The sequence below is a fragment of the Camelina sativa genome, chromosome 15 (assembly GCF_000633955.1).
Source record: "Camelina sativa cultivar DH55 chromosome 15, Cs, whole genome shotgun sequence".
In the NCBI taxonomy this organism is placed as follows: Eukaryota; Viridiplantae; Streptophyta; class Magnoliopsida; order Brassicales; family Brassicaceae; genus Camelina; species Camelina sativa.
Window position 1 is genome coordinate 378286 of NC_025699.1, and position 11399 is coordinate 389684.

General features: G+C 39.3%; 3 protein-coding genes across 4 annotated transcripts; all 3 read left to right on the forward strand.

The window, feature by feature from the left end:
* LOC104744309 (E3 ubiquitin ligase BIG BROTHER-related-like) lies at positions 598-2167 on the forward strand. The gene has a single exon (XM_010465337.2). The coding sequence runs from the start codon at positions 675-677 to the stop codon at positions 1947-1949; it is 1275 nt and encodes a 424-aa protein (XP_010463639.1). The 5' UTR covers positions 598-674; the 3' UTR covers positions 1950-2167.
* LOC104744310 (probable galacturonosyltransferase 9) lies at positions 2937-5566 on the forward strand. 2 transcript variants are annotated; one of them, XR_760629.2, is made up of 4 exons: positions 2937-3290; positions 3410-4648; positions 4747-5086; positions 5396-5566. XR_760629.2 is itself a non-coding variant. In XM_010465338.2 (3 exons), the coding sequence occupies exons 1-3, from the start codon at positions 3120-3122 to the stop codon at positions 5020-5022; spliced, it is 1686 nt and encodes a 561-aa protein (XP_010463640.1). In that variant the 5' UTR covers positions 2937-3119; the 3' UTR covers positions 5023-5318. The 2 variants fall into 2 exon arrangements, 1 of the variants encoding a protein (XP_010463640.1); XM_010465338.2 differs by lacking the exon at positions 5396-5566 and having other exon boundaries at positions 4747-5318.
* Positions 5897-8158, forward strand: LOC104744311 (6-phosphogluconate dehydrogenase, decarboxylating 3-like). Its single transcript, XM_010465339.2, has 2 exons — positions 5897-6057; positions 6469-8158. The coding sequence occupies exons 1-2, from the start codon at positions 5916-5918 to the stop codon at positions 7941-7943; spliced, it is 1617 nt and encodes a 538-aa protein (XP_010463641.1). The 5' UTR covers positions 5897-5915; the 3' UTR covers positions 7944-8158.

Consider the following 11399-nt stretch of genomic DNA (forward strand, 5'->3'; position numbering starts at 1 on the left):
TTTTGTAAATTAGATGATTAATCCTTTGTAAAATATAATATATACATAAGATTTAATGTTATACATTTTTTTTTGTAAACATTATATATTCCCTTTATTTTTACTGCAGCAAAATGCAAAATATTAATTTATTATCATGATTTTAGAGGCAAGTCATGAATTGCTTTTATATCACAAAGTCCTGATACGAAACAAACATCAAGCTCATCCTACTAATATTAGGAGATTGAAGAAAACGTATATCTTTTTGTAAAAATTATTTTTGCCTTAATTTTCTGGACAATCTTAATGGTTATTAGTTCTTTTGTATATTTAGGCCCAAACTAATAATATTTTGTCGGCCCATATAATTAATAGGGTACAAATATTTTGTCGGCCCATACTATCCAATCCAGAGTATCTATCTATTGTTTTTCTTTGACAATCGAGTATCTATCTATTTATTAGTTCTCTGGTATATACTTAGGCCAAAAATACAGAGTCAACAAAGTCGTTGTAGTATAGTGGTAAGTATTCCCGCCTGTCACGCTGGTGACCCGGGTTCGATCCCCGGCAACGGCGTTAACTTTTTCATTACGTGTCATTATATTATATCCTTTGTGTACGAATGCATACGATTTTCCCTCTGCAATTTTTTTTTTTTTTTTGTACTTTTTTTTCTCTGAAACACAACAATGGCGTCGACGACGAAGCCCGGTCCCGCAATCAACCTTGAAGAAGAGGCGGAAGGCGACGGTGTACCCGTAGACGATTCGATTTTCATACCGGAGGCTGCGAGTTTGCTCGTTTGTTACTCTCCGTTCGACGACAGGGACATCAATTGCAATCCTTATTTCCCATTCTCAGGACCAATTTCAGATTCTGGATCAGGCTCTTACTCGGATTCAGAACCCGATCCGTACATATGTCCCATCGATTTCTTCGATCGAGAGTCTTCTTCCGAGGTTGACACGTCTGAGTACTTGGAATCGGAAGGGCTGACCTCCGGTGATTTCAATATTTGGGGATTTTATGACCCCAAGGAAGACGAAGATGAGATAGTTTTGGGATCTATATGTGTATCTGGATCCGGTTCAGGATCCGTGTCGGATCAGCAACCGGGTGAGCAAGGGCTTCGAGTGACCGGTATCGATTCGGATTCCGATTCCGATTATGAAGATGACGTGTTTGGTTATACCTCAGAGGATAGTGGGAATAGAGCAAATGATTCGGGTCGGGTCGAGGTTGGTACGGGTCTCCCTCCTGTGTGGGATGATGTCTTCGGAGAGGAAACTGTCTTGGCTGATGAAGAATGGGAGGAAGTGCAGAACGCAATTAACTGGACGGTTAGGGAGTTTGGTAGACCTGAAGAAGAAGAAGAAGAAGAAGAAGAAGAAGAAGGGGAAGATGAATTGTCTTCACTATCAAGGGATGATGATGAAGAAGAGCATGAACTGGACTGGCAGGTTTTGTTAACTGTTAACAATGTTGTTAATTATATAGAACAAGCTGAAGGAATCTTGATAAACCCTGATGATATAGATCCGAGTTATTACCTGTATCTAGCTAGTTTGGATGAATATGATGATGAAAACCATAGTGGACATTATGATGCTGATGCTATTCTTGGGCAAATGTTTGATAACGAGACTGGAATCTGGGGAAATCCTCCAGCAGCTAAAAGTGTTATTGAGGATCTTCCAGTTGTGGAACTTACAGTGGAAGAATTAAGCAAGGGGAACATTGTTTGTGCGGTGTGTAAAGATGAAATTGTAGTGGAGGAGAAAGTGAGGAGGCTTCCTTGTAGTCATTTATATCATGGAGACTGTATTATGCCTTGGTTAGGGATAAGGAATACTTGCCCTGTTTGTCGGTATGAGTTGCCTACTGATGATCTTGAGTATGAAAGGCATAAGAGCTCACAAAGGAGCGATTCCGGTTTGCCAAGGAACTTACCTATAGTTAATTGAATTTGAAGTATCTGTTGTTCATGTTAATTAGCCAGGCAAGATCCTTAAACCACTTTATTTTTATGGTAAGCACTTACCGTGAATGTGATAGTGAAGTATCTGTTGTTCATGTTGTAAATGTAAATATTCCTATTTTGTGAAATAAATCATGTTAAACTTGGAACCCATAATGTTCCAAGTGTTTGTTCTGAAGTTAATCTTCTTCAAAGTTGTAGTCATTGATCTGGATAGATCAGTACTATAAAGTTACCCTTTTGTAATGGCTTCGATTATACACCTCTGCGATGCTTACTTGTTCTCTCAGTGTTGTTGCAGCAGGACTCCAGCGTTTCTTACAGATTCGATGGAGTTTGTAAAAGTAATATAATGTCTACGCGCGCCCTGTCGCACTGGTATGTTATGCTATATGTCTGATTTGATTGTTAGTTTTTTTGGTTTTCCCCTATATGATTTAGAGAACAAATCAGCTGTAATCTGTATATGACTGTACTGTATATAGTCTCTTGTCAACCCGACAAAATGTTGAAACAGGTTCGCATCTCTTTTGTTTAAACAAGTCGGAGACTCTTGTTGTCTGTGATACTTACTCTTTTTATTGGGAAAAACACTGAACATCGTGATGTTTTTTGTTTATGAGAACTACATGCCGTTTGTCGTATAATTGAATTAGGCCTCATATGTCATATGGCCCAAATATCAGCCTGTTATACTAAAGCCCAACTAATAAGAAAAAGAGAGAATTAAGGGGTGTGATATATAAAATAAATGAAAATAAAAGGTGTGAATGTGAAATTAAAAAACGTTTTTGATTTGTCAATTGATCATTTGATCGCATCGCACCGACGCGGAAAGCTGTGGTCTCCTCACTCGTCGCGTCAGTCGTCGTCACCATCCTCTCTCCATTACATAATTTTTGTAATTAATTATAAGTTAGTTACCACTGCACTAAATTAGTTTATTTCATATTTTAGTAAGATTATATGATTATATATATTAACGTGTTTTTTTCTTCACTAAAATTAAATGTTTGAGATCTATCCGTCACACTCCAGAGGTTGTGTTAACTCAGTCATCTGTGTCTCTGGGACAAAAAGCAAAGAAGAACCTCACCGACGAATCGAAAATTTCCCGATCTGGAAAACAACTGACGTGAAGTGTATCGGTTTATAAATGGCGGTGGCCTTCCGTGGAGGCCGAGGCGGTGTCGGATCCGGCCAATCTACCGGACTTCGTAGTTTCTTCTCTTACCGGATCTTTATCTCCGCTTTGTTCTCTTTCCTCTTCCTCGCCACTTTCTCCGTCGTTCTCAACTCTTCTCGTCATCAACCTCCTCAGGATCATGTACGCATCTCCCTATCTCTTTAGCTCCTTGATTTAATATGCTTTTTTGATCTGATTTTGCAATGAATCGGTTCTTTTGAATCTTAATCTGAGCTTCTTCTTCGTATTTGTTGTTTTAGACATTGCCGAGTATGGGAAACGCATATATGCAGAGGACGTTTTTGGCTTTACAATCGGATCCATTGAAAACGAGGTTGGATCTGATACACAAGCAAGCCACTGATCATCTCACACTTGTCAATGCTTATGCTGCTTACGCTAGAAAGCTTAAGCTTGATGCTTCCAAGCAGCTTAAGCTCTTTGAAGATTTGGCTATCAACTTCTCTGATTTGCAGTCAAAGCCAGGTTTGAAATCTTCTGTCTCTGACAACGGCAATGCTCTTGAGGAGGATACGTTTAGAGTGCTTGAGAAAGAAGTGAAAGATAAGGTGAAGACAGCTAGGATGATGATCGTTGAGTCTAAAGAGAGTTATGATACACAGCTTAAGATCCAGAAGTTGAAAGATACGATCTTTGCTGTTCAAGAACAGTTGACTAAAGCAAAGAAAAATGGTGCTGTTGCAAGCTTGATTTCAGCCAAGTCTGTTCCTAAAAGTCTTCATTGTTTGGCTATGAGGCTTGTAGGAGAGAGGATCTCAAATCCTGAGAAGTACAAGGATGCTTCACCTGATCCAGCTGCAGAGGATCCAACTCTTTACCACTATGCGATTTTCTCTGACAATGTGATTGCTGTCTCTGTTGTGGTGAGATCTGTTGTGATGAATGCTGAGGAGCCATGGAAGCATGTCTTCCATGTGGTGACCGATCGAATGAATCTTGCAGCCATGAAGGTCTGGTTCAAGATGCGTCCTTTAGACCGTGGTGCTCATATTGAGATCAAATCCGTGGAGGACTTCAAGTTCTTGAACTCTTCATATGCACCTGTCTTGAGGCAGCTTGAGTCTGCCAAGTTGCAGAAGTTTTACTTCGAGAATCAAGCTGAGAACGCAACTAAGGATTCACATAACCTCAAGTTCAAGAACCCGAAATATCTCTCGATGTTGAACCATCTCAGGTTTTACTTACCAGAGATGTATCCGAAGCTGAATAAGATTTTGTTCTTGGACGATGATGTTGTGGTGCAGAAAGACGTGACTGGTTTATGGAAAATCAACTTGGATGGCAAGGTGAATGGAGCTGTTGAGACATGCTTTGGCTCTTTCCATCGTTATGGTCAATACTTAAACTTCACTCATCCTTTGATCAAAGAGAGCTTTAATCCCAATGCTTGTGCTTGGGCCTTTGGAATGAATATATTCGATCTCAATGCCTGGAGGCGCGAGAAATGCACCGATCAATACCATTACTGGCAGAACTTGGTAAGTTAATGGTATAATGTATGGTTCTTTCTTAGTAACTTAGACATATCAAAGCTCCTGATGTGCGCTTACATCCTGTTGTTTTTTTTTCCGAGCAGAATGAAGACAGAACTCTATGGAAATTGGGAACTCTCCCTCCGGGATTGATCACATTCTATTCAAAGACGAAATCATTGGACAAATCATGGCATGTGCTTGGGTTAGGGTACAACCCGGGAGTGAGCATGGACGAGATCAGAAACGCAGCAGTGATCCATTACAATGGAAACATGAAACCATGGCTTGACATTGCAATGAACCAATACAAGTCTCTCTGGACGAAATATGTCGATAACGAAATGGAGTTTGTGCAGATGTGCAATTTTGGTCTCTAAAGAGAGCGATGGAAAAAAAAAACCAAACCAAAACCCGAGAGAGGAAAAAGAATACGGAGAAGAGGTAAACCTCGGATCGATTTGTTTCTGTCTTTCAGGGAAATTCTTTAACTGATACGTTTATCTTTTATATAGGGTTACAAAGTATTTTGCTTGTTCTTTTTTTTTTTTGTCATAGCTTTGGTCTCTTTATTTAAATTATGTAAACTCATCATCACAGCAATATGTTCTCCAACTCCAAGCTACAATGTCTGTCTTTGTTGTCTTTATTTCATACTAAGAATCATCAAGAATCATTCAAATATGTCCTCCTAAAAGGTTTATTCTTCCCTTTCTAGAATGTTCTCGCTCATAATATATATACATTATATAGGTTTGAACATAGAAGTGTGTGGCTCAAACTTGGCGGTTGAGTTATAATGTCAAAGGATTGGTTTGGTGATGAAATAGGATTTTGTTGGAGTGAACATGCTTCTGAATTTGTTTCTTGGCTCTAATGTCAAACGCTGTTTAAATTGCCATGTGTAATAATACTTGACAAACAGAATGATGTAAAAAGCGAACCGATTGAGAATTATTTCTCCAGAAATGGTTTGTAAATACATTCAAAACAAGAGTTATATTATATGAGTTGTAAATCAAAAGGGAATGAGAACAGAAGAATAAAACATTCCATAGTTTTTATGTGTGTAAATGTGAAGAAGATCCAATAGAAAACGAACGACTATCTCTACACACCACCACCAAGTCACCAACCCAACCCTTTTCTTACCTAACGCAGAGTGGCCAATTTTGACAATACTTTAAAAACGAGAAAGGGAATAATATTAATTATTAGTACTTTACTTAGTGGTGGTGCGAATCAGACCGTTCATTTGCTATATATCAATCTGATGCAAAAACAAAACCATCACTCATCTCAACAATCCCTTTTTACTTACCCTTCCTTCTTCTGCTTCCTCAGATCTTTTCCTCTTTATTTTTGTTTTCTTGGACAAATCTCAAAATCCATCTCTGACGAAAAAGTTAAAGCAGGTTTGTTTCTCCGATCATACTCACTTTCTCGTTTTTCCCAATCAATTTTTGTTTTTGCCATCTGATATCTCCAATCGCTTTTCGATATTAATGATGTACTCTACGAATATTTCGAAAAAAAACACTTTTTTTTTTTTGTATAATCCAGCAATATTGGTGTCACGATCTAGTATTTTAATTGAAAATCCTCATTGTTATTATGTTGTTTAGATCGCTATTTTGGTTCTAAAGGGTAATTCGACTCTTTGGCTCTTGGGATGTTGTTAGTGTATGCTTACGATCGATCGTAACAAATATCAGATTTGTCATATGTTAGATTTATTGATTCCTGTGTTCTAAGATGTTGAAGATCAAAATTAACATAGATTCTTAGATTTGAGATTTGTAAAAGGTGTTTATTAATTTTGGCAGAGAGAGAAGAAATCATGGCTGTTCAACCTACAAGAATAGGTCTAGCTGGACTAGCTGTGATGGGTCAGAACTTAGCTCTCAACATTGCTGAGAAAGGCTTCCCAATCTCTGTCTACAACAGAACAACTTCCAAAGTTGATGAGACCGTCGAACGTGCCAAAAAGGAAGGCAACCTTCCTCTTTACGGTTTCCATGACCCTGAGTCTTTTGTCAAATCGATTCAGAAGCCTCGTGTTATCATCATGCTTGTTAAGGCTGGTGCACCTGTTGACCAGACCATCAAGACCCTCTCTGCTTATTTGGAAAAGGGTGATTGCATTGTGGATGGTGGTAATGAATGGTATGAGAACACTGACAGGAGAGAAAAAGCTGTGGCTGAGAACGGTTTCCTTTACCTTGGAATGGGAGTTTCTGGTGGTGAAGAAGGTGCTCGTAATGGCCCATCTATGATGCCTGGAGGCTCTTTTGAAGCTTACAAGTATATTGAAGATATTGTTCTCAAGGTTGCTGCTCAGGTTAGGGATAGTGGTCCCTGTGTGACTTACATTGGTAAAGGCGGGTCTGGAAACTTTGTCAAAATGGTCCATAATGGGATTGAGTACGGTGATATGCAGCTGATCGCTGAAGCTTATGACGTCTTGAAGTCTGTTGGTAAGTTATCGAATGAGGAGCTTCACAGTGTCTTCACTGACTGGAACAAAGGTGAGCTTGAGAGTTTCTTGATTGAGATCACAGCTGACATTTTCGGGATCAAGGACGATAAGGGAGATGGGCATTTGGTTGACAAGGTTTTGGACAAAACCGGCATGAAAGGTACAGGAAAATGGACTGTGCAGCAAGCAGCTGAGCTATCTGTTCCTGCTCCCACCATTGAATCCTCACTTGATGCTAGGTTCCTCAGCGGGCTAAAAGATGAACGTGTGGAAGCAGCTAAAGTCTTCAAGGCAGGTGGGTTTGGTGATATCTTGACTGATCAAACCGTTGACAAGAAACAGCTCATCGATGACGTGAGGAAGGCTCTTTACGCATCCAAAATCTGCAGTTACGCACAAGGGATGAACCTGATCCGTGCCAAGAGCATGGAAAAGGGGTGGGGATTGAAGCTAGGTGAGTTAGCTAGAATCTGGAAAGGAGGGTGCATCATCAGAGCAATCTTTTTAGACAGGATCAAGCAAGCTTATGACAGGAACGCAGAGCTGGCTAACCTATTGGTCGACCCTGAGTTTGCGAAAGAGATCATCGAGAGACAGTCCGCTTGGAGAAGAGTTGTATGCTTAGCTATCAACTCAGGTATCAGCACGCCGGGTATGTCTGCGAGTCTCGCCTACTTTGATTCTTACAGGAGGGAGAGGTTGCCTGCAAATCTTGTCCAAGCGCAGAGAGATTACTTTGGAGCTCATACATATGAAAGGACTGATGTGGAAGGATCTTTCCATACCGAGTGGTTCAAGATTGCAAGACAATCCAAGATCTAGAGAAGATCTCTCTCTCCTCTTGTATTCTTCTTCTCCTTCAATAATAATTTTCACACAGAATGTTTCGTTCCCTCAATGTGTGATATATATACTGTTTGGCTTATTTTTATGATTGTAGAACTGAGTTTTCTCATCTTCTGTGTTCTCTCTTCTATTTCTCTATAAACCAATTTTAAACTGAGATCTTAATTTGGGTTATAATTTTTCCTTTTTAATGTTTATTAGATGGGCTTCGCTAGTTATTTTTTCGGCCCATAATCTGATTTTGATTAAGTGTTCTCTTATAAATACTCTCTCTCATCATCACTCTTCTTCTTCGTCACCCAAAAAAACAAGTTCAGAGAAACAGAGAGAGAGAAAAGAGAGGCGTTTCAATGGTGGCGACTAGAGAGCGCCGCTCACCTGTTGAGACTGTAGGACCGCGAAAATCCAAATATGAGATAACGATTATAACACCTATGTAAAACGATAGAAGAAAGGAGTAGAAGTAGATTCTCGGAGGCGAGATACGATCTCTTTCCTTAACCCACAATAGCTCCCGCAGTGTGGCGGTTTAGTGAGTACATGGATCCCAGGATACAACCGAGACGAGACCGTGTCACAACACTTGACTACGGACTCAAACGAACGTTGGCGCAAATGATACACTCTTAACGATAACACTTACGTTTTTGTAGTGAGAGAAAGAGGAGTGAGAGAGAGTTGGATTTTGTTTCAGAGTGTTTTTCTTCTCCGCAAGCGTGAAGATAATGAAACGAGAGAGCTATGTATTTATATGGAGAGGAGGACGAGATGCTCTCCACAAAATCTGGGCTCGTGGACTGATATCTCGGGACGTTGAGGAGTGGAGAGATGCGATCGAAGTCTCACACGTTGGCGAGATCTCCGGAGCGACTTATTCTTCCGTTTGAGTTGATAAGGCTTCGACTTTGTTTGTTTTAAACACAACAAACTCGATTTGACTTTGCAAATAAAAATTTTGAATATTATAAGCAACATACGTAACATGAAATGTAATATAAGTTGCAAATAAATTTACTCCAAAATATTAAACCAAGTCCGGTCCATGCAACGTAATTTCCTCATCCCATAATACTAGTTATAAGCTTTCAAGCTAACCACTTTGGAGATTAATTTCTCATTCATTATAACTTCGCTTTTGACAAGTAACTATACTATATTATAGTGCTCATTACAAGGAATCCAAAGAGTCCTTAAACTGGTCATTCCGATGACGAACGTCACCAGAAAAGTCACCGGAAAGTTGGCTAAAGCCATGTTGTCAAAAGTGTAGTTCCAACAATCCCCCACATGAATAGAATTTACCCTAAACATAGAAAGATTTTACTGGCTCAATAAAAAATAAAAGATAAAAGACTAGACTGACTAGACAGACTCGACTTTCAAGAGTGTATGCGAAAAATAACTGTGTCTGAGATAGTAGCATTTTTCAGCCTTGAACTACTCATTGTTAATATCTGTCGGATTTACTGGCCAGGAGGTGAACATGATGTCTTGAACCACCCGGATATTTATGTAAACCGAGACAACAGGTATAACCCAGCTTCTTTTTCTCGAAGAACCAAGTTCTCTATTGTGTTCGTTTTGGCCATGAACATGCCTGGATTTCATGAGTGAAGTTGGAGAATATAGCCTTACATTTTATTCTCCTAGAAACGGCCTGATTTCACACTCACTAGGTGATTCGCCATTAGCGTTTGTTTTAAGAAGTTTTCCTTTAGGAAATGCTCCACTGATATATCAAAGCTTATGGACTTGATCATTAAAAGCATTGCTTAACCTTTAAAGACACAGGAAGTACTGTTTTTCATCTTAGGAACTGGGCTGTGACTATTAGTCATACAGTACTCCAGATTGATTTTGTTTGATTTAGTTTTCCCTTTGAACCTAATTCTTGGGATCTCCAGTCATTTAGGTGGGGTTTCCATCAAACATCCTCTTAGATTGTAGGCTTTAGACCCATTCCTCTTGATGATTTTACAACTTGATCTCTAGCTAGCCCTTTAGTAAAGGGGTCCGCAAGATTAAAAACTGTATTTATGTAGTCTACTGTAATTACACCAGTAGTGATCAAGTTTCTAATGGTCTTATGACGTCTTCTAATATGACGGTTCTTGCCATTGTAGTGAGTATTGTGTGCTCGGGCAATAGCCGATTGGCTATCGCAGTGTACACGTAATGCCGGCACAGGTTTTTCCCACATCGGAATATCTTCCAAAAAATTACGAAGCCAGTCTGCTTCTTCTGCGGCTTTATCTAAAGCTATAAACTCCGACTCCATGGTTGATCCAGCCGTTAGAGTCTGTTTCGCAGATTTCCATGATACTGCTGCACCTCCTAAAGTAAAGACATATCCACTTGTGGATTTTGAGTTTTTGGAATCAGCTATCCAATTGGCGTCACTGTACCCTTCTAAAACTGCTGGTTCTTTACCATAGTGCAGCCCATAAGTTTTTGTGTATCTTATGTAATTTAATACTCTTCTTATGGCTTGCCAGTGTTTATGACCTGGAATACTGGTGTAACGACTTAGAAAGTTGACTGCGTGTGCGAGATCGGGTCTTGTACAATTTGATAAGTACATGAGACTTCCGATCACCCTAGCATACTCTATCTGTGACACCGCTTCACCCGTGTTTTTGGTCAAGTGAAGTTCATGATCTACAGGAGTTTTTGCTTTTCCTTTTGAGTAGTTTTTAAACCGCTCAAGTATCTTTTCAGCATAATGTGCGTGTGATAGAATAATTCCGTCAGCGGTTCTAGTGATTTTAAACCCTAGAATGACATCTGCTAAACCCATATCTTTCATGTCAAATTGACCATGAAGCATATTTTTTGTTTGTTGGATTATGTTTTTATTGCTACCAATGATGAGCATGTCATCAACGTACAAACATAACAAAACATACCCACTAGGAGTAGTTTTAATGTATATGCACTTATCACATTCATTTATCTTGAAACCATTTGACATCATTACATTGTCAAATTTTTCATGCCATTGTTTTGGAGCTTGTTTAAGTCCATACAACGACTTCACCAGTCTACAGACTTTATTTTCTTGTCCTGGAGCAACAAACCCTTCGGGTTGTTTCATATAAATTTCCTCTTCTAAATCACCATTTAGAAAGGCGGTTTTTACATCCATTTGATGGATTTCCAGGTCTCTTAACGCTGTAATCCCGATTAGCATTCTGATTGACGTTATTCTCGTTACAGGAGAATAGGTGTCAAAGAAATCCAGACCTTCTTTTTGTCGGAATCCTTGCACCACAAGTCTAGCTTTGTACTTATCAATAGAGCCATCGGTTTTTAATTTTGTTCTGAAGATCCATTTACACCCTAGTGGTTTAAACCCTTCAGGTAGTTCAACTATCTCCCATGTATGATTTTGCATAATGGAGTTGATCTCACTATTAACGGCTTCCTTCCATA